Source organism: Melanaphis sacchari, unplaced genomic scaffold, assembly GCF_002803265.2.
Source record: "Melanaphis sacchari strain LSU unplaced genomic scaffold, SCAv2.0 Contig111_pilon_pilon, whole genome shotgun sequence".
NCBI lineage: Eukaryota > Metazoa > Arthropoda > Insecta > Hemiptera > Aphididae > Melanaphis > Melanaphis sacchari.
Genome location: NW_020270431.1, coordinates 790525 through 816095, shown reverse-complemented (window position 1 = coordinate 816095; position 25571 = coordinate 790525). Strand labels below are relative to the sequence as shown.

General features: G+C 25.9%; 1 protein-coding gene across 1 annotated transcript; it reads right to left on the bottom strand.

Moving 5' to 3' along the window:
• Positions 1-336: 336 nt before the first annotated feature.
• On the bottom strand, positions 337-25013 carry LOC112603787 (protein artichoke). The gene is made up of 9 exons (XM_025352528.1): positions 24803-25013; positions 5669-5952; positions 5357-5592; positions 5184-5283; positions 4945-5115; positions 4752-4870; positions 4484-4621; positions 4177-4416; positions 337-4107 (listed from the first exon to the last, which is right to left on the bottom strand). The coding sequence occupies exons 2-9, from the start codon at positions 5943-5945 to the stop codon at positions 1321-1323; spliced, it is 4068 nt and encodes a 1355-aa protein (XP_025208313.1). The 5' UTR covers positions 5946-5952; positions 24803-25013; the 3' UTR covers positions 337-1320.
• Between the last annotated feature and the right edge of the window lie 558 nt (positions 25014-25571).

Sequence of the window (25571 nt, the reverse complement as noted above, 5' to 3'; positions counted from 1 at the left end):
AAATAGCAACCACCAATATTATACAGTTGGATTATGTAAGAGATGAGAAGTGTTGTATGTTTACAAAAACAACTAAATTCTTTAAATTGTCAAGTCTTTAAAGCATTTTCTACCATAGAATATTGTACGGATCTTTTTAAAGATTAAAAAAACAAAATGAAATGCATAACTTAATATAATGTAAATATTGATGTTAAGCTAATAACTACATTGTTGTTGATGCATATAAAAATAACAATAATAACAATAATAATAATAATAATATATTTAATGGAAATGCATACAAATGATGTCAAATGTAATTATAAAAATATAAATATTCGCGCTCGATTCAAGTATAAAGATATTTATTATGAGCACGAATTTATGTAAAAAATAATACACAATAAAATAAATACGGTGATAACCGTTTATTTTGTGGATGGCTGAAAATAAAATAGCGCGCAACTAATAGTACTATATTATATACAAATATATTACTCCATACGTTGTTATCATGATACAAATCATTTTATCGTTACTAAAATATGTATTACATCATTTACATTTATTTATTCATTTATGGATTGTAATATAACGCAAACACCTACTATCTTATAAAATAATAATTTCAAAACTATATATAGTTGCAACTCAATAAAAAAGTTTCAACTAAGGTACTTATTTTAAAAATTACACGTAGTTCTATATTGTCCGACAAACTGTAAAAAAATTGTACAATCTAAAAAAAAAATATCTAATCTACAAACTACATTCTTACATATAAGTAAATAACACTATAGAAAAACATATGTATATATTATATATATATAGTTTGTAGTGGAGTATCGGGATATAAAAACGCCTAATTAGAGGAGTTGGCTGTTAAAAATTATAATATTTCTATACTATATAATATCTTCTATATTAAAAATATGTACAATGGCAAGATAGATACATCTATGTGTGACGAGGAATCTGTTTATTTAATTATAACATTTGTACAACAGTAGTGTATATTTGATTTTCGCTTTTTACAATAATATCGGTATAACAATAGCGATATAACGATACCCATATTGTTTCAAATAATACCGATTTGCGCGGTCTCCCGAAAGGCGTATCGACTCAATCTTCCCATGCGATGCAAGACGCGTCTCTCCTGCAGGTGCAACGATGGCGTATTACTTAACTAGGTATATATTTACATGATTAAATTATTCGTAGGTATATCTCACGCGCAACGATCTTGTACGCGACCTGTGTCGTTATATCACAAAATTTTTATATAAATATATATATATATAGACTATACAGCGTTTCACGAAACGATCGGCGCGGTTATCTCATGCTCATCGCGTAATCCTTCTCGTCGCCGCCGTACGGTATGTAATAAGGATTCTGCGTGTACGGCGCGGGCACGTTCAGAGCGTTGTAGGACTGCCGGAGCGGCGACGACACGGACGACAGCTTGTGAGCGGGCAGCGTGGCGTAACTGTTGCTGTAGGACGCGGCCGCCGACATGGGGTACAGCATGTTCTGGCTGTTGGTTTTCGGGCACGGGCACGCCTGATTGGTGCAGTGCATCGGGGCGCCCAGGACGGGCGGCAGGGCGTTCATGTGCGAGTTGTACTCGGCGGTCGACAGCCGTATGCGGACGATGCATATGATGATCACCAGTATGGCGATGAACACCACGACGCCGGCCACGATGCCGATGATCAGCGTGTCGTCGTTGGCAATGGCCGCGGCCGTGGCCGGGTTTGGCGACTTCGCGGCGGCCGGTGACTTCTGCTGCAGGTGCGGCGGGCCGGCAGTGGCCGGCGGCAGCGACCATATGATGTCCGGTTCGGTGGTCGTCCGCTGTTTGGACGCTTTGACGACGATTGGACTGGTCGCGGCCGCGGTCGTGGTCGCCGCGGTGGTCGACGTCGTGGTCGTCGTGGTCGTCTGCCGGCTGACGTCGCAGGTCAGGTCGTCGTCCGGTATCTCGATGAGCAGGCTGCCGGCCACGAACGCTGGCGCGGAACACACCAGGTCCAGAGCGAGCGGCGACCGTCGCAGCGCCCTGACGTTGCAGTCGCAGTAAATGGGATTGGAGCGGAGGCCGTTCAGCTTCAACGAGCTCCGCCGGTCGTCCAGGGCGGCCAGGAACTGGGACGTGAGCGTGGCCAGTTGGTTGTCGAACACGTCCAGTTGGATGACCGACGACCGGGGCAACGCGATCAGCAGCGACGGCGGCAGGCTGGTCAGCGACGTGTTTTGGATTCGGATGTGCACCTGCCGGTACTTGAGGCCGGCTAGCGCGCCCGACGAGATGGACGTGATCTGCTGTCCGCGTATGGTCAACGACTTGAGTCTGGGGTTCATGGCGGCCGACAGTTGAGTGCCGATGGACGAGTCTTTCACTTCGATTTCGAGTGCCTCCAACGACTGCAGGTAGTTCAACAAGCCGGTAACGTCCAGGTAACCCAGCTTCGGGAAGTCGTACATTTTTAGTTCGACTAGGTTGCCGAGATTTCTGAACGCGTTCTTTTCGATCTTGTCGCATTCCAGCAAACCGTCGATTCGCAACGACCGCAACGATTCCAGCTTGTCCAAGTCGCCCGAGACGACGCTCGATATCGGGTTCCCAGAAACGTCGACCAGCTGCACTTGATTCAGCTTCGGCCAAACGGCTCTCAGGGACGTCAAACTATCTAATTCGTTGTGTGACAAATCAAGCTCCTCGATCAGTGTTGATCGGTCGAAAATGTGCTCGTCCACAATATTTATCCGGTTATGGGATAGATTTAGTTTTTGTAGAAACGGTGTTTCCAAGGGCGATAAAGACGTTATTCCGGTGCCCGCCAAATTCAATTCGCGTACTGTTTTGGGTTCACTGAGTATGTTTTTAATAGTCGTTTCAGATAGATGGTTAAACGACAAGTCGAGTTTTTTTATGTTCACTAATATGCTGTCGTCGGTCTGCAACTCGGTCAATTGATTTGAAGACAAGTCTACGGATGATAAAAAGAAATATTGTTTCTGTAAACTTTTCAATGGTGCGATTGTAAATCTATTCTTTGCCAAGTTTATGTTCTCCAGAACTTTTAAACGGGTTCGATCAAAAATTAAATCAGGTAATTCTGTCAAATTATTATTTTCCAAATCTAAGTATTGCAATCTATTCAATCCTTGAAAAGTTCTCTCGCCGATTCGTTCCAAATTATTGTTAGCCAGTTTAATATTTTGTAATTGGGTAGAATTATGAAAAGTTGTCTCGCTTATTGTGTCTATTTGATTATTGGCCAAATTTAATTTTCTTAGTTGTGGTAAACCAGCAAAATCAAATTCTTCTAGTGTTTTCAAACTATTTTTGCTTAAATCTACTTCTTGCAAATTTGCCAGACCTGCAATAAGCTCAGAGGGAAAAAAGTTGAATTTATTATTTGAAACTTTGATAACTTTTATGCTAGGATGAACTTTAAACGTTGATGGAAATAAATAACTAATTTGATTATTAGACATATCAATTTCTTCAAGCGGAGTTCCATTGCTTCGTTTTGTAATAAAATATTCGCCTTTAAATGAAGACAATTTATTTTTGGACAAATTTACATATTTAATCGAAGAAAGTCCCATAAATGAACCGATACGTATGTTTGATATTTGGTTTTCTGATAAATCCAACGTAACTAGGTTAGTCAAACTTTGAAACATAGTTTCCGGCAACTCGGTGATGCCGTTGTTCTGTATGAAAAGATGAGTAAGTGATGAAGTCTTGAAAAACAATTCGGGGCTTAAGACTTTTATGCTAGTAAAGCTGATATCGAGTTTTTGCAGTTGAGTCAATGGATGGAATACGCTTACAGGTATCAAAGCTAAATGAGGGTTATGACTCAAGTTTAAACTTAACAACGAAGACATCACAGTAAAAGTATGTCGAGGTATTTCTTTTAGTTGATTGAATGATAAATCAAGGGTTTTCAACTTTTGAAGATTGATTGGCTCTGATGAAAGCGAAGCAATTCTGTTACCTTGAAGATTTAAATGTTCCAGAGTGTCTTCTAAACCAGAGAACGTTGATGGTTCTATAGACAATAATAAATTTCCAGATAAATCAAGAACTCTCAAGAGTTTAAAATCCTAAAAATAAAAAATTTCATGTTAATAAAAATAATAATTATTTATTCATTTCTTGTGTATAATGCTTACTTGAAATACATCTGGAGGTATTTCTCTAATAACGTTTCTACTCAAACCTAGTTCAATTAATATTTCTGACAACCCTCGAAGAATATTTGAAGAAAGTGCTGCAATTCTATTGTAATCCAAACGTAATTTTTTCAAGTGTGGTAATTTACTGAGTGCAGTCGCTGGTATTAATAAAATGTTATTATCTTCCAAAGACAACGATTCAAGATTTATTAAACCTTCAAAAGCATCATCTTCGACCTGTTGAAAATAAAATGTGTATAAAAAACAAGTAGGTAATCTTAACAATCGAAATTTTTTAACTTACAGTTCTTAACATGTTTACTGCCAAGTTTAAGATTTTTAATTTCTTTAAGCTCGTAAAAGTTCCCGGTGAAATGTTTCCAATGTTGTTTCTACTAACGTCTAAAACTTCTAATGATGTTAATTGCGAATTCTCCAATTTCTAAAACAATTAAAATATGCTTACTTATTTATAGTTAATAGACATTGTTTAAACAGAATATGTATTTTATATTTTTTGTGAATTTAAAAGAAAACGTATTTAATAATTATATATGTATCATTATATTTACTTGTATCAAATTTGATGATAAATTTAATATTTTTAAATTATCAAATTTTTTTAAAGCAATTGAAGGAAATTCAACAATAAAATTGTTCGAAATATCTAGTTTGTCCAGTTTTTCCACACCTTAAAATTATAAAAATTAAAATATGTTATTAAATTATCTATTATGTGTATACAATATTTGTCTTGAATATTACCATAAAAAACATCACTGTTAAATTTCGACAAACGATTCTCTGATAATAAAAGTTGTTTCAACACTGATAAACCTTCAAATGCTCCTATTTCAATGTTGTTTACTCTGTTTGATGATAAGTCTATCTTTATTAAAGATTTTTGTGACACAAAAGAGCCCTGTTGTAAACTATCTGAAAATTGATAATATTAACCGTTAGTGATGAATGATGATAAATTGTTTCTCTATAGAAATAAATACCAATTCGGTTATTTTTTAGGGATAAAGTCCGAAGCGCTTCTGGGCCATTCAATGAAGTGCTGGGTATAAATGATAAACGGTTACCGTCCAACTTCAGTTCCTGAAATTAATTATAACGAAACAAACTAAATATTTCTAATTTGATAATTTATCAAGAAATTAATATACGCTACCTCTAAATTTATACAACCCTTTAGTATGCCTTCTTCTAAAGACGATATCCTATTTTCACTGAGATCCAAACGTATTAGCTTTGATAATCCATGAAATTCCGTAGTAGAAAATATTGGGTTTAAGGTATCACCTAATAAGTTACCATTCAATCTTAGATCTTCAACTGTGTCCTGTATGATATTAAATGACTTTTCGGACAATCTTCTGATAGAATTTTGTGACAAATCTAGCTTGACTATAAACGCAAAAAAAAATATTTACATTTTAATTATTTTTTAATTTAGTTGATTTAAAATTTCTGATGTATTTACCTGTAGATGGAAAGAGTTGTGTTGGCACAGAATGGTGACCAGCATTTCTTTGGGTGAACACCAAGACTGGTGCATCTTTTGGTAAATTCACGTGATCGCTTGGATAGACCACACCATCACAATTTAACGCTAGACCACCAATCTGTCTCAGTTCTTCGCAAACACAAGGATACCGGAACTCAGATTGTAAATCTTCACATGATGTAGTGGCGGACAGACAAAAGTTGAAGAACATCAATGCTGCTACTAATAGCACCTCCTTCCATCTGGTACGCATTTTTAATCTATGAACATAGTATTATATAGAAATTAGACATTATACAATTACAAATTTATTTATAATAATATATCTATTTATAATATCAATTTTTAACCAAGTATTATTATTTATTATTAAATTAATACTGAATTGGCCTATGTAAAAAATTATTGACGTAATTCTTTTCACTACAAGTAATTATTAACCGATGATTTGAGTTATTAATAATTGATAGCTAATTTCCGCTTTATATAATGATTAATGAGTAAATTAATGTCAGCATAAATTGTAATCCTGACAACGTTACATAAAAAACTTGTTCTTAGATCGCCATAACTAGGATTTCGGTGTTTGTTCATAGTGAAATCATTTTAGTTTCATAGACATCAAATTTTAGACAGTTTTTAAGGTAACATTAAAACACTTGATAATAAAGATTTTATAACAAGGTAACAAATAACTCAAATGATATAATTTAATTAAATAATATTATTAGATTTTCTGCAAGTAAAATTATTAAATGTTTAATTACAAATTATAGACATGTTAGTTTAGTTTAAACTGAAAATATGTATACAACACCTTAAAGACTCAAAATATTTATTATGATAAAATTTGAATGGGTTCAAATTGATTTTAGGTTACATATAAGTTCATAATATTTTCTAAATTTACGAGAAGTGTAGATACTAACATTTAGAATGCGATTAAAATTAAACTAATTTGATTTTACGAAAACGATTAACATATTAAATCATGCGTTTCACGAATTAACAGTAAATAAGTTATAATTGTAAAGTACTTTATTATGACTGCAGTTTCAAGAACTAAACACCAAATAAAGGAAATTTAATTTAATATATTTGTTTATTTTTTCATGCTATGCATCATGGCGCAGTTATCGATTACAAACACTGTTATCTCGTGGAATAGGTACCTAATCAGAACTAATATACTAATCCGTATAACAAGCAGTTTAATAAAAATGATCAGAATCCGTTGTTTTTCAATGTACCTATATTAATTGTGTGAATCTCTGCAATAAATAACATTAAATTATTTTAAGTTCACGTGGATTTAAAGTGGTTCGATTTCACAGTTGGTTTTTTGGCGGAATATCTCGTCAACCGGAAGGCTACCTCAAAATATTTCATACTTATTTTCTTATACCACGCCTCTCAAGAGTTGGTATATATATTCTAACGGTAATTGAAGACGAGTCACGGAATGCAGAATCATTAAACGTCCAAGCCGGTTAGCACGATACCATATAGATTTACTCGCTAATACATGTTGGAGACATTTCGATAAATTTTACGGTTAAATTAAAAACATAAAATGAAATAAATAAGAACATTAATTTTTTTTAATGAACATACATATCTAATATGCAGTAAAAAATTATGATACATTCATATACTTATATGAATAGGAACCTATTACATCGGTAAAAATACTTTTCAATAAAAGTCAGAATATTTTACTACAAATCAATAAATAATGATTTATTTCTGATAATTTTGTATATAACAAAAATAGTGATATTATTTAGTTCAACACAGTTTTAGTTTATTAAAAAAATAAAACAGCTTATTATAATTTACAAACATAAATTATTTACATTTTAAAGCACAATAATTGTTAGAAAATTTCTTGTCTTTTAATATTTTAGATACTAAGGAAGAACGATGAATGTATTTTTTTATATATTATGTATGTATATTCTATACACAATAAAAAATTAGTCGAAAATTTTTTTTTAATTATTCAATTTTTCAATTAGTATTGCATAGTAAATTGGATCTAGTTTGCACTTTAGAGAGATAAAAATTAAAAATTCTCAGTACTTTTTTTAATAACCAGAAAAAACAAAGAAAATTAGACAAGTGAATACTGTTTTGTCTGTTTTACCGTGCATTAGATGTTGAATTGGTAATGGATGTATCCAGTTTGAATTTAATTATATATTATTGTAAACGAAAAACGATTCTGAGCAGAGACGGTCTTTCATCTTACTAAGTATATTTCATGAAATATTTTTTTGAAATAGCAATTTAAGTCATTTATTTTACTTTTAGTATTACGGTAGTCGGTAGGTTAATAAAAAATTTTCTTAAAACATTTGATTTATTATATTAGTATAGTATTTAATCATAATAATATATATATTTATATAATTTTATATGAACTTATAAGTTTCTAGTTTAAAAAAAGTTATATATTTTTTGAAAATTCTATTAGTTATAAAAATGATAATGTAAACATTAGGTAAAAATGTTAAGTATCTATTATAATTTTTTTTTTTTTAAACATATAGACTATAATATTAAAAATTGTTTGGGGAGAAATCATTATTTTATTGGTGAATATTGAATGTAGAATTTCGAACTTCAAATGCTCATAAAAAATTATTTTGGCTTTCCAGTAAAATTTTTTTTATATAAAAGTTGAAAAACTTATAAAAAACCTTGTATTTAATATTCAAATCACAGATATAAAATCAAAAAAATGTATGAATTTCTAATTACAAAATAATTTGTATATTTTAAGATTTTACAAAGTTTTTAAAATTCTATCTTTAAATGCTTATAAAAATTATTTTAATTTTAAACTTTTGATATTTTTTAATTTAGAAATTAACAATTTATGAGGAAAATTGTATTTAATTTTTACTTAGTGAATAATTTTATTTCGACATTTATTGAAAAAAAAAACTAAAAATTAAAAATTTCTCATGCCTAAAACTACTTCAAAAAGAATCTAAATATTTTTTAAATTTGATCGTAAATAGAAAATAATATTATAAACGTTTGGTGAAAATTTCAAGTATCTATAAATTATTGTTTTCAAGTTACATCAAAAAAACATAATCGATTTTGTAGAAAATAAAACTGGATTTGCTTAAAAATTTTCGTTTTTCTTTTTTTTCTTATTCTAGTTATAAACAAAATTACATTGGATATTAATTTTGACCTCTTTAGAGTATAAATTAGATCCAATTTTCTATCCAAATCCACTCTCAAAATTGATAATCGAAGAATTTTTTCAACTAATTATCATGTGCATTTACAAAATAAAAAAAAACATAATTGTGAAATCAAGACATTTATTGATCCGTTCAGTACTAAAACACGTTTTAAAATGCACGACAAAAGTTGATCACAGACTGATTACTATAAAACGTTCGTTCGTCATAATGTTTCGATAAATGTTAGGTACCTTAACATTATTAATTAACAATGCACCTATAGACCTTGCTGGCAGGGAAAGCAGAATGTATATTATTATTATAAATTATAAATATAATATAATTAAATATTACTATGGTTATTAGATAATTTAATTAATATTAGTGACGGAAGTATTTTAATTTTTTACATAATTAATATAATTACAAATTGAAATATGAAAATTAATAATAGAAAATATTGGCGCAATTTCGGCTGGATTACCTTCAAATTTAAACTACCGTAATTGTTGTGTATCTTCTAACACTCGTTATCGCTGTGAAATCGCTTGCGGTATGTGCAAAGTTGGACCACTCAAAAACAGAAAGCTTTTTATTCAGTCAATCATAATATTATATTAATTAAAAGATTAAACAGTTTAGGTATATATGATAAATTATTGTATTAGTTGTATTCATTTCTTTCTGATACCTCTTAGATAGTTAAAATTAATCGTTTACAATCTTCCCACATCGAGATACCTATCTTCTGATATACACATGACAATCACATTTTACCTCCTTTATTTTTAGTCTTTATAAATTATATTAATAAAGTTTTTAAACATTATAAATATTTATTATTTTTTTATTTTGAGCTTGTGTGTTTGATAAATAATCGTTAAAATGCTTCAATTTTCACTCTAAAGGTGGTTTTAAATAGAAAATTTTATCTTGTTTGTACTTTAAAGAGGTCAAAAATTAAGAATTTTCAGCATTTTTATATAAATCCAATATTATTATAAATATAATTGTTTTCTAACTGTGGTTTCTAAAATTTAGACAGCCTTCGCTTATAATCGTTTTTCATCGTATACAATGTGAGTTTTAATGTTTTAAATTAATTCAAATTTAACAAAATCCATTATTATTATTTTAATTGCTTAATAACGAGTTTTATAATCGACACCTAATGTAAGGCAGAGCGGTATTCAATTATTTATCTTTTATAACATTACCTAATACATGTTGTAAACATAAATAAATATAAAAAGTAAATTTTAAATTTTATTGATCTTTATTTTTCTATACTTTCTGATTCGCTAGATTTTAAAGTTTTAAAAATCGGCTCGCTAGTAACTTTGAATTGCCTATTTCGCTGTGTGTTGTGATATAGAAATAAAGTGCAATATAGAATATAGATACTGCCTTTATCATCACGGAAAAATTATAATGATTTCTCGTTTTAATACAAAATTTTAAATAATAAATTAATATGCCCCAAATTTTTAAACAAAATTGATTATAAAATACCACAAATAAACATTCGTTTTACCAATAACTTTTATGTCGGTTATTATAAACGTAATTTTGTCACGAACGGCCCAAATCAACTGTATATTAAGATTTAGTATTAACACATAAATAGTTTTATTTTTTTTTGTAAATAATAATACTTTCTATAAACATTATGTATATTATACTTTATAATATCAAATTAATTGTTTTAATCATTGTATTCATAACTAAAACTGTATTCTCTATCAAAGGGACATTAAAAATTATGATTAATAAATAAATATTTTTAATTCACCATTATTATACAATGAATGTATAATTTATATCAATATGAGATGTAACTATTAAAAAAATTTATCTGCCTGTATGCAAAACACTGATGCAGATGTAACACTTGCAGTATATTAATTCATTAAACGCAATTCAGGAAAATCACTCTTTGAATTTATAAATTTTTATTATTTTGTGGTTATAAAAATGATTTAATTAATTAAATATATTATAACGATAATTATAGGCATAAGAATTGAGAACAAATAATATAATTTCTTTATTATTACGTTTTTATTTAAATTAAAAAAAAAAAAAAAAATAAAGGAACTACTCATATTTTTTAACTATTCATATTCATATATTGCTCATATATTATTCATATATTCATAATATTTAGAAAGATTTCAATTCATCTTTACATTCTTACTGTGTTGAACTGTTCGAATTTATTCAATACATGTTACATATAATATAAATTATAATTTATAGTAAACACCTAGGTGCCTTTATAACTATTAATTATTGTTTATAAATTATAATTAAATACACACGAATTTCATAAAATAGTATAATTATTGATGATTATTGAATATAGTATATTACTTCATTTATTTCAATATATCTAATGTAATTGTTAAATATTTATGTATAATTATTAGTCATAGTATAGCTTAATAATAGATATCTTAAAAAGTATCTAAAAAGTTTTTAAATAAATATGTATTTATAAAAATAATATTATGATATTGTATTATTGTTAATTTAAATGTTTTTATTAATCCTATCATAATTTATGTACCTGTCTCAAACTATATCAATTGTCGTACTCCTCAAGGTATTTGAAAAAAATTACAATAATGGTCAGTATGAATATTACCGATTTATACAAAACGTTCTCAGAATTGAGTCAATGTCCTATGGAGTAGACAATAGTACATATATTATATTGATATATAGATATATATACTGTTTATATAAGGTTTGTTCAGTGAACTAAACTCTATTCATAATAATAATTTATATACATTTCTACAACTTTTCTAAATTCAATATTATTGTAAATTTGATAAAAAATAATTGAAATATATATAGTTTTATAAACAACTCAAACAGAAGATATTATTATTTATAAAAATAAAAATAATAATAAATTAATAATTCGTTTATCTAAATATGCATAAAATTATTATATTTCAAGATAAATTAATTCGGAAATTAAATTCAAATTGCACATTATACTATTATATACGTTAGTCCCTTACATAGAAACCATAAAATGTAATATTATTTCTATTAAATAATAAAAATGTATTATAATTTATAAATAAAATCATATACTGACTCGTGTATGAACGATATTAAAGTCATGGATATTGGTCAAGGATAAATAAAAAATTTTATTTTGAAGGTTTTTTTTTTATGCGTAAAATTTATATCGATTTATGTGGGTGGTAAATATTATCTATTGGACTATTTCATTATATTCACATTTACTTAAAATATACTATATTGTAAATAATATTCAAGTTTTATGTGATTTAAATCTTTTGTCTTATAACTTGTATATTTAAATAATACAGGTTCGTTATTGTATGTTATTATAGTTATTAGTTATTAGTAATTACTTGAATTTCAGTTAATCATCAAACTATGAATAACAAATAAAGTTTAAAATTTTAAAAGAATCTAAGAATTATAAGAAAATTGGTTATTATTGATTATTCAGAAATAAATAAATATCTGTTACGGATTAAATACAAAAACGAGTACGTATTACCAAGATTATGTAAAATTATAAGGTATATATATGTATAATATGTAAATTATATTATTGGTTTTAACTTTTAATTTTATTTTGTATTAAAAATATATATCTATAACAATATGGTCTAAATATGTATTGATTTGTATATAATATATTGATGGTATTTGTGACAATATGTAACACCATAATCTAACTTTACGAAATACAATCATTATACTAATTTAATATAAATTGTCTCTTAATCGTTAAATTAAGTATAAATAAAAATAAAAAAACGATACAAAATAACATGCACTAACCATATTGAATTCTATTGTTAACACAATTATATAGGCTTAGAAACCCGCGAGTAATTTAATTTCACTTCATAGGTAGTGACGCGTCACTACCGATGAAGTGAATACATTTGGTTGTTATATTATTATAATTATTTATTACGGTGTACTAAAAACTTCTGCAGACGGAGAAAGCGTTCTCATGTATACACACTATACGTGAAGTACCTATTTACGCGTTAAACCCACTATATGCGCATACATACATACATGCAGATAGATGATAAAATATGATAATTGTATATTTTATACGTATAGCATGTATGTATAAAAACACATATTTAAAAATATAACAAATCAAAAATCGGCACAAACCCATCGTGAAGTATAACAACTTTGCTATTATCTGTGTGAAAAACTAATGTTAGTACATCAGCTAACTAGCAGTCATGATAAAAAAAAAAAAAATCATTTCAAAATAATAGTGAGTTAAAGAAATAATAAAATTGCCGCCTATTTTTTTACCATCTGAATTCTTAATGACAATGCTTTAGACGAGTACAGCGATTATAGACTATATATATAGTTAGATTTCAATAAATTGTCGTTCTGCTTAGATCTTACGAACAAAAAATATCTTCAATGTGCTGACAATCCGAAAAAAATATAATAACACGTTATCCGGTTTATTATTTTGAAACAATTGCTTTAAAATACATAGCTGGTTCCGGTTGTTCGAACACGCTACTTCCATTGAACAACTGTAGTATAGCCTATAAAATATTTATATTCACAACCGTTTTATGTTATCGTTATTAGGAGGGTTCTTTAAGTAAAGAAGTTAAAAAAATATATTAAAATTTGATAATTTTAGAAAAAAAAACATTTTGCTTAAAAACGTATATACATACTTTTACATTATTTTTTTCTTTTCTAAAATATGAATTGGTTTACATTTTTTTAAATAAACTATTCTATGAACTTTCTCTATAAAATAGCTTTCGTAATTTTATTCATTCAATTATTTTCCTCAGTGTCATTAACTTATTTGATTTTTACAATGAAAAATTAAAATTCCAGGTAGATATTGAAAATAATTTGAATGAAACAACCATAACGATAAATTATGTGTTAAATAATAACGATTTAAATACATTTCAACAGTTATTTCAGTAATACGTAAAAATGAAATTAATTTTAAAGATAAAAAGTAGTCTAATAAAAATGTTTATAAAAATTATATTTTTTTATTTAGAATTAAGTAGGTTTCTACTTATAGCTGGGTTATGATTTTAACTAATATTCTTATGTTCCCAACATTTTTTAAATTAAAATTATAACGTATATTTAAATAAATATTATAATTTTAAATTATATTCATACATAAATATGAAGTCCGTAGAAGTAGTTGGTTATACTTGTAACTTTGTAAGTAGCCAAAAGTAGCCATTTAAATTATAAAAACGTTGATTGAAATCTTATATATTTTGTATTATACCTACATGTAAACATGATATAATATAGATTCTACATTTATGATAAGACTTTAAGTTATAATTTTTAACTTTCAAGTAATAACATAATATATTATGAATGTGTTTGAAAAACATAGAATATTAAACTAATACATAAATACTCGTATATGCACTTAAAATAATACTTACATCCTTCGAAATTATGTATTTAAAAATTAATTATACAGCAGTAAGGTTAAGCATATTTTGTTTTTAGACATTTTGAAAATGATTCAAAATTGTTGAATCCATAGAGAATTGTTATTGTTATAATGTGTACATACAACGAAATAAAACGAAATTATGCGGTTGAGGGAGTATACTACCATCTATATAATTTAAATACTAATGCCGTCATTTGTACATAACCAAGTGACAGGTGGTATTTCAGGTACAGAAGAGTTGTAGACCTATACGATTCTTCACTTCTAATGTAACAGTACAATTCCATTTTGTGTACTTCGTAATAAAAAAAAACACTGATCATTGTTGTTACGGTAAATATTATTTGAAAGAATGTAATTTATCGAGTACCCATGTATTTTTTTACAACTATAATACAATATATAAAAATATAATACCCTATAAAGAATTTTCTTCAATATAATATATTTATACTTAAAATAATTTCTTTGAGATTTAATACTCATTAATATGTACATATAAATATATAAATAATATACTTTACAATTATAAATCAGTATACATACGTGCATTTAGATTATCAAGAATTTTATTTTTTATGCAGGTACCTATCAGTATTCAACAACTATTATTATAAAACCGATATTTTCTACACACTCAAATAAGTAACTTAGATATTATTTAAATAAATTAAATTATACATTGCATCTTGGTCTGTCTAAAATATTTATAATATTCTTAAAAGCATTTACTTATCAGTTTTTTAATGTATGACTGCACTAGAAATTTGCCCTCTTTATTCAAAGGTCTGACAGTTTTTATACTTATTAATTATTATAAAATACATAATAATTATATGTATTAATTTTCTAGTCATTATTAAAATTAAAATTTGCAGTTTACCCACAAGTATAATACAAATAGGAATAACTAATACTAGTTATTATTTTATTACAAATGTTTAAGTATTGTGATTTTTAAACAACTATTGAAGTAAATATACTTTTAAACTACTTAAATGATAAAAAACAATTATGCAAGAATTGCGTATATTATACACCTTAAATGTCAGAATATCATATGACGTATATGCAATCTAACATAATAGAAATATATGTAATTAGATTTAGATAGATACAAATAATATTGATAAATTTCTTTAGATATTGAAAGTCCATCAACAAAAATGTTGATAAAAAAATTATTGCAAAATAATTGTTTGTTCGAATAGGTTAATTACAAATTTATTTAAAAATTTAAAGCAAGGTTCTTCATAAGTTGTTAATTTATCAATTAAAATATATTGAAAATCATTTTCAACATATTACGTATTTTTACATTTTTTTATAAAGTTTTAAAGTTAGAATTTAGACAATATTCGTCAACGTTTTAGAAATTTATAAATTATAGAAACTTATAAATTTTTTTTTATATCTTATATTTAAAAACGCAATAAAAAAACTCATTATTTCATTATTGTTTTTCCTACCTGCAATAAAATGAAAAGTTTACCAGGAAATCATATTAGTTTTTAATACTGGAATGTCTAGGAATAATTTAAAACGATTATTTTTTTTAGATATTTAAACGAAATTATATATTTTAATGATGAATAACGGTGTTAATTATTTTTTATAATTTAAAAATATAATTCGCGGGAAATGAAAACGTTTACGTATATTACAAATTTTATATTATGATATCTACAAAATATGTATTTCGATTTTTAGATATTTCTTATTCATGTCAAGAATCTGTTTCCCGGTTAAGTGATGTTTACTTAAAAGTTAGTAATAATGATATTATATGGTAAACATATATATATTATTACAATAATTTAATACTAATAATAAAATAAAAACAATGTTTTTGACAACATTGATTCAACCTACCGTAACACTAATAGTAAAATAAATTACATTAATAGAGATATCAAAAAACACATCGTGAAATTCACTTAGTATATTATACGGTCTTCGCTCATATTCATTTTTCGTATTCAATGATATAATATTACTGAATTCAAATTTAACGCATCTATTACTGTAATCAATTCAATACTTAATGTGTCTATTACACAGCGGTACTCACTTATATATTTTTTTCTTTCAATGGTTATAATAGATAATATACCTGCAAACTCCCTTATAATAAATTAAGTACTACTAAATGTTTTATTGTTTGACCTAGTAGAATTTAAAAAAATGGACTAAAAAAAATTGTCACACATATTTTTATATAATTTTCGACGAGAAAAATATATTATATTCATCTTTTTAACAACATTGAACTAAATAAAAAATGAAAGATCTCTACTTAAATTATTAAAATTTAATATATTTAAATATTTTATGGAACTTATAACTACTGTAGAAAACTTTTTTTCGTAATTTATATGCTATTTAACCATGCAATTCGACGATATAAAATATTCTTTATTTATTTACGAAACCAATTAAATATGTTTTTATACCAAATATCAAAATGCTCACCAAAAGTCAAAAGTAAGCATAGTTAATTGGAGAGATACACATATTATTCAGTAAATTGTTTCAATTTCTTGCATTTAATATTTTTAACCTTTCTCTTGAAAATTATACCAGTTTTAAAAGATGTATGTATTAAAAAATGATACATAAAAACAAAATATCTCAATATTTCTATGGATTTAATTGCGATCTACAGGAATCTTAAAGCGGGTAGCAAAACATTTGTTTTCATTCTGTATCGTCATCCATCTATTTAAACAAACATTTATATTATACATAACAGATATGGGCAACTCAAAATGACTAGAGGGTCTGCAATTATTAGAAAATTAAAATCTAACAGGTCAGAGCATAGAAGTAAACATTCAAAATATGCATTTAAATTAGCATTTATTTTGTTTATAAAGTAAATGCTTTACTTTAAAATTGTATGATGTAATTTGATTTATCAGTTGCCCACCCCTGATATATAAGACAGTTAAATTTTAAATACCCATCAGAGACTTGCGCCAAACCACCTAAGTTACGTCGCAGTGCCTACAAAAAATAAAATACTATTTTCCTACAGTATATTTAGTATTTACTTGTTTAAAAGGTATTTTATTTTAATATTTTATTTTTTTAAATAAATGTTGTTTCTAATTAAATTACTTAACATCAAAAGAGTGTATAACAAGTCAATGAAAATACATATGTACAGTGATTGATGAGTAGTCGAATATTTATGATGCAAAACCGATTAAAATAGTTCATATAATAAACATTTAGTGTACCTGTTTCCTTGTTATTTTTAAACATATTTTATCTTTTAGTTTAATAAACTACTAACTCATTATGATGTTATTTCATAAATATTTTATTTTGAGTTGAGTATTTATTAAAATAAAACATTTGATTTGGGCTGAACAAAAAAATACTTACAAATTTATTCTTTAAATATTCGTCGCATGTATGCAATTGCTTCATATCATATTTTTTTTTCATTATGTCATATTTAATTTATCACAATGAATATAAAAATTTAATGTATAAATTGTTTTTATAGTTATGTTTCAAAGCTTGATTAAAATAAAAAGTTAACCTATTTTTTAATTCTTATAGCTATGAATAATATTTATACCATATAATATGTTGACAAACCGTTCGGTCTTTGCAGTACCTACCAATCTAAACGAATTGTGGATAGATCACGAAGTAGCCTATAGCCTAAAGGTTTCGAGCTCCTAAGCAAACAATGGACTCCCGCAGTGACATGGCAGTATAGCTATTTAAAAAACAAAAACTCATATGCCACACAGCGTGGTATGCTATTGTAACACTATGACACCGTTACTATTGTCTCCTAATGGCTTAAATGTATTTTGATTAGAAATTAAACGCTGTTATAGGTGCATATAACTTCTATATATGTAGTATGCAGGTTATTGTATTAAATATAATACGCATCATATAATAAAATATATATTATATATTAATATACTATAATATTATATACATAAAAATATATTTTAACTATTAACTATACGTTGAATAGTATATTATATACTATTAAAATTATATAAGCCATGAAGATTTTTTTTTTTTTAAAAAAACTGTATCTGCTACCTACGTAAATATTCATGTAGACCTATTTGTATAAAAAAAAGTTATCATCTAATTTTAGGAAGCTTTTAATGTTTTCTTTTTATAGTTTATAGTTTAATAGTCTAAATTACATTCTGATACTTTGCAGGTGTAAAAATTATAACTCACTGGCTTCTGACCCTTTTATTTTATGAAAAAAACAAAAGTGTATAATGTATGGTATTGGTACAATACTTGTATATCATAATAGTACTAAACTAATTTTTTTTTTTTTAGGTTTTTTATAAATAGAGTCTCTTATAGTCTTATTTTCCACAGTAAATTTCTGCTTACACCAATATATTGTAAATATTAATTTTTATAAAGTCACACACATGAATCAATTTAAAAACTATGAAATATTAATATGTAATAAATTAAAAATTAAAAATTAAAAGTTAAATTAAATATTGTAAATTTATAGGATTAAAAGTTTAGTGTTTTTTCATACAACTAAGAAAATAATTTATGTTTTACTAATTAATTATTAAACAGAATTATAAAATATATTTGTATTATTTAAGATCCAAATCGTGAATACGGCTAAATTCAGGACTCAAACTTACTAATTTTAAATAAAAAACAATCAACAATTAACACATGAATATCAACAATCTATACACTATACAGTTTAATAATTACAAACCTATAACATTTACATATTTACAGTGATAAGTGATGACATATAATGCAAAACATATGATACTTGATCAACGTATATTAAAATAAATTTGTTACCGACTAATTGTGTGTGTATGTATTATGTATGTCAGCTTCAGAGAATTTTCTGTATTTCGCGCACATCAAATTACATAAACCAGTATACGAAACAGGCATATCAACGTGATATGTACCTACTTATGAAGTATGTGCGTATGTATATTACATTGAACTATAATAATGGTAGATAGCTAAACATAGGTACTACGGGCCCCTTATAAACCGCAAAAATAGTGTTTGTGGTGTCCTCCTTTTTCTAATATCCTATTCTAAATATAATAATAATACATTTCAAAGAGATAATATAATTATCATTAAATATACACACATAATACTCGTAATAAATCGAACAGCAAACCTACCATAACGGTAGCGAGGTTTATATTTTCGAAAAAATCGTTCACAAATAATAACTGTCGAATATATTTGTTTATAACGATATTTAATTATATTATTTATATTATGGCACAGTTATAATATTATTATTATCGATAAGAGAGTATGTAACACATCCAAGAGTTAAAACATGATACACTTTTCAATACGCTTTTGTCATAAACGGTCTAGTAATATATTTTATTCTATAATATTACATATTATGCTATAGTTGTACAATTTTCCAAATTAATTTGATGAATTTATAAGCACATCCTAAGAATTTTAAATTATTACTAATATTAGGTCATTTAAAATCGTTATTTTCAAATTATTATTGATATTAAAATAGTATTGTATCAGAATAACGTTAAAGTATTAAAGTAATGGGATAACTTGTTGAAAATTAAATTTTAATAGTCAGTAAACAATAGTAGATAAATTTAATTATATTTTTATTAAAAGCGAATTTAAAATAGAAAATTCATAATATTTAGAAACACGCAATGTATTAAAAGTTAAAACCAACATATTTTTTAGAATTGCCATTAAAAAAAAAAAAAATAATAATAATAATAATAAATAAATGATTTATACATCTTTATATTATAATATTAAAATAAGTATAAAAATATTTTTTAAATTTAGTTCCCAAAACATAATATTTTTAGCTAATACTCGTAATAACTTAAGCAAAATAAACGCAGTATTTATTTAAAATATTACATCACACAAAATTATTCTATTACTGTGTACTAATACTATACTGTACATTCTACACTCTACATCATTTGATTGTTTACATTAATGATAATCGTTATTATCATAGATACATAACAAATAACTGTAGAAGTGTCAATATACCAGATATATAATAAAGGTATAAGTCTAGCCTATAAAAAGCTTTTATTATTAAAAATAAATTGATAGTTTGCTCTTGGGTATCTTTATTTAGACTTTAACATTTTTATGTAACTAAAAATATTTATATTTTTTAACCACATATACATTATTGTTAATTTTACAAATAATTTAAATCATTAATCTCATGCAAATTCATTTAAAACTGAATCGTTTAGATTTTTTATAAGTAAAATTTATAACAATTAACTGATTCAACATTTTTTTATAAGTTTTATATATCTATTAATTATTGGATTATATGTAACTAGAAAACATTTTATTTGTTAATTATGATTAATCCTAACGATCAACTAAAAAAAAATACATACAATTATTAACACAAATATAATAATGTTACGTAAATTGTAGATAAATAAAAAAAATAACATTATTATTGATTATAAATTATTAATACAATTGTCGATAATCAAATTAACAGTTTATCTGTTTTGTATAATCATTATTTAATTATTATTTATAGCTTCCTTTAATTATTTAAATATTTCAACCTTATTAGAGCAGTGAAACGCATATTGTACGAATATAATAAATTAATATATTTTGTTTTAATTATTGTAAGTAAATAATATGTTCTAAAATTATTCAAATAAAATAACAGACAATGAATAATGGGTTAGTCATTATTATATTATATTGTTAAGTATAAAAATGTTTATAGATTATTATCAACGAATATATATTTGTAAAACAATAATTTGAGATGAAAATATAGACATAACTGTTGTAAAAATATATAAATTATGAATTGAATTTCATTTTCTATCGCACGTTTCACAACCTTATAATGCCGAAAAGGTGACGAAAGATAAAAAAAACTACATGTAATTGATACAACAATGTGTTTGTGGTGTACACCACAATAAACAGATCATGCCGATCATGGTATAGAAGTAGGACCATTCTCCTCCAAATGATACCCCAAGGACTGTAGTTAAATAAAATGTTTGAATTTATTGCTCCAAAATCTACGATACCCTATATTTAATTGTACAAGCTTCTATAATAGCCTATTAGTGTTCATCGGGAGAAAGGACATCCCCCTCCTTTTCTTTCCATATTTTTATGCACGATATACTTACGTAGTTACGTAGATGAACTTAACTTTTGATTAAATAATTTATACCTATTTCGGTTATTCTATATATTATATAATATGACTTTATATCATGATTAAAATTGTTATATATTCTACAGTAAACAAGTCACTAATTTCTTTTGAACATTGATAATCGTTATAAAACAAGTTTATATTAATGATTTTCATAAGTTATTACAAAATAAAATTTAATCGAAGTATTTTTATCGTATTATTCAAATATTTTAGTTTGCGTGTTACAAATTACAATATATTAGTTTTTATTTTTAAAATACAATTATTGAATTTCATAGCCAATCAATCAACTGTTAATATTAAAAAGCTCGAACCTAGTAAAAAGAAAATAATGAACTTTATATATTCTCACTTTTCTAAATAAATAGGTTAAGATTTAATTTGATATTATTTAATACCAATATACCAATATAAGTATTTAAAATAAAATAAAAATAATGATAAATTAACAAAATAATGTCGTGTCTATAACAATACAAAAGAGACTAACTTGGATGATTCTGATCTATGTACTAAAAGTACCGGCGATGCCAATACATGCCACGTGGTTATTGAATAGACTAGATCAGTAATGTATTTTTGACAGAAACTTAGAACATTGTTAGAAATAAATTTAAAAAAAATAATAAATGTTAATGTATTAATCAACATGAAATAATACATTATTTTTTTAATTTTAAAAATAAATTAATTTAAATAAAATACAATGGTCTCCCTAGATTTTTAAAGATTAACACCTTTGTTATAGCCCGACTATAAGTAATCCATCTTCTCAGAGTTATTAAGAAGAAAAAATATAGACGATTGCATTTTTTATTAAAAGCATTTAATTAGAAAATGGAATTAGATGAATGTAGTTTACTATGGACTAAAACCTATCATTCGATACGCAATCAAACTCGCAGTGGCAAGTGGAACGACCTAAACACCGTTCGTACTAATTATCTCCTTCTAAAATTGACGATTTCTTAAGAATAACTTTAACTGCCCAGTATTTTTTTATTTTAGTCTATCTGCTTAAATTTACCTTCTTATGAATAAAGCGATATCGCATAATGTATCATAAAGTGATTTGTCTATGTATTTGTATTATGTATATAAATTAAGGATCAGTCAAACTATAAGTTATTAAACAATTGTTGTTTAGTTTATATGTATGTTGTACAATAAACTATAAAAAATGCGAATGTTGAATGTAAATGCAAAGTTGATATACTTTGCATTTAAAAAATATTATCGTAAAACTTTAAAAGATTTTTCTAAATTATTTGAATCGTTCTACTTTAATTTTTAAATAATGAAAACAATTTGAAGAATAGTTTTAAAAAGAATTCAACATCAAATTATGAATTACAAGTGTAGTTTTTTGATCATTCTGAAACGCTGAGTCACGTTTTGTCATTTAAAATCGTCTTATCCACAAAGATTTTAATAAGTGAACGGTCTTACGATTAATACAACAATTGAAAAAATAACATGTATTTTTAATAATAATTTTTAGAATAATATTTTTATACATTTTCAATTATTCTAATTTTCAAAATTTTTTTTCTCTTAGTTCATATTCAATTATATAAATTTAATTTTCATTAAAAATAAGAATTTTTAAAAATTAATTAGATACAATTTGAAAAAAAAAGATAGTTATTAATTATAGTATAATGTAATGTGACCTATAATTAAACATATAAAATACCTATGGACAAGGTTATATATTGTATTGATTATAGGTTATATATTAGATACCTACCAATAAATATCTTTGTCATTTTAATATTAAAAATATAAAAAAAATTACTTCAATATAATTAACAATTTGGTTGCATTTAGTGTTTAAATAAAATAAGTTAATAATAATATGAATATATTATTTGATTGTTATTGTAATGCGAAGTACATTGTACATTATACATCTACAGGTCTCAATTTATTCATTAATACTGCTATTATTTTATTATGTTTAGTTAGGTTAAGTTAGGAAAGAAATTTAAAAATTTAAAATAGTTTAATGACAAGCATGTAAAATATTGTACAGAATAGAAACATACATTTTATCAATTTAGTAAAGTGGTAAAAATCTAAAAATATTTTTCAATTATTTGTTATGTTTACTTGATATCAACTTTTCCACATATTTAATTTTATCACTCTAAAACTTAAAAAGTTATACTCAAAAGTAAAAATTAATTATTTCCACACTTGCATTTTGAAGAAAAAATCAAAAAATATAGGAATATCTTAAATAAACTTTATGAAAAACTTGAATCAGTTTTCAGTTATTTCTTCACTAAATCCTATGTTATGAAGACAGAAAATCACATTAATTTTTCTGTGTGCGTTTTATGCTATTACTAATTAATAATTAGTCATACAAATGTTTGTACCTACTCAATAAGTACACTTTAAATTATAAATATTACAATATGAATAGTATATGGGACATAGGTACACATTGATATATTTTCACTAATTTTTAATTTACAAAATTTCACGGATTGCTATAGTTTATAATATGGTGCAATACAGTATTGACATGAATAAATTTATTATTCGTAAATTATTTGAGACGTATGGAAAATTATATCTTAAGCAAAATATTTACTAAACTAGACTTCCCCCCCCCCCCAAAAAAAAAAAAAAAAAAATTAATTATTTTAAGTTACGTCACAAGAATTGGCTATTAATATACAAGCAAACAAAGATACTCAAATTGATACCTTATTCTATATTATATTAGTTACCTGTTAATTATAATTTATCTCCCAAAAAAATCAAAAATCGTCATAGATTCAATGGAACTAAAGTAAACTAAGAAATAATAAACGGTTGAAATTATGGATGTTTCCAATGTTTCCATTGTAATCATATTAATGATTAAATAATTTAATACAATACACGATTTAATCTTTTCATGATTCAATTGTGACAAGAAACAATATCTTATGGAAAATTAAATTTTACATTATTTAATTCAAAGCATGTTCCTTTTTTTTTGTTATTATAATAGAGACTTTAATAGTGGTTTATGATTTAATATAAAAAAGCTATATTAGTTTAAATGAAATAGCTAGAATATACTTTATTAATATTTTATCACTTTTTAATAATTTTTGAATTATTTCTTATTAAATTATAAACCATAACAAATAATTTAAAAAAAAAAACAATATTTATGCTATTTTAGCAATAAAACGCACCTTTGGTTATATTTGGTCGGTGAACAAAAAATATAAGAAAAAACCACGTCACTTTTTTGTATTTTGTCGTTTCCGGTACATTCCGAATAAGCAAGTTCTTACTTGTGGTTAGGAAATACAACAAACACAAGGCACAACGGTTAACGGTAACTCAAAGACAGACGACGGTGGTATTTCACGGTAAACACACAGACATAAACTAACACGTAGACCCAAGAGAACCAACTAGCTCGTGTAATATGCCGACGGAGTTTTGCTGGTCACAAACCAGAACCAGTTTCCTCTACTCTACAATTGAATTCCCTTGCACGCGCGCGCGCGCGCTCGCGTTCCGAGTTCATGTGCGCATGTGTTCAAGGTCTGCGACTCGCCATTTTTCTTACTGGGAATAGGGTCATTCCAATGGTTGTCTTGCGGTAATTTTTATTTTATCTTAATACTAAAATAATCGGACATTTATTGTGGACAAAATATTAAGTCACCTCCAAGAGGTCAAATCGTTAAAGCCTTATTATGATACACGACATAATAGCTAAAAGTCTGCAACCTATATATAATATCATAATATACCCACATACCGCAGCTAGCCGAGTACAAATAATCAATACAATTTGGTTTTATAAAATATTTAGATTAAAAGATATATTTTTAATGTTGGTAAAATTAATTAATAACTATGATTTTATTGTAATTTAAATGTTTTCATATAATTTTACTTATATTATGGGCTGCATCCGAATTGCATGCTAAAAAAAAAAAAATGTACGAA

Excerpts from the sequence above, each read along its gene's own strand:
- LOC112603787 (XM_025352528.1), bottom strand. The coding sequence starts at position 5,945 with ATGCGTACCAGATGGAAGGAGGTGCTATTAGTAGCAGCATTGATGTTC. Across the intron at positions 5,116-5,183 it reads CCTAAAAAATAACCGAATTG|ATAGTTTACAACAGGGCTCT; the intron begins GTATTTATTTCT and ends ATCAATTTTCAG. Across the intron at positions 4,622-4,751 it reads TATCATCAAATTTGATACAA|AAATTGGAGAATTCGCAATT; the intron begins GTAAATATAATG and ends TAATTGTTTTAG.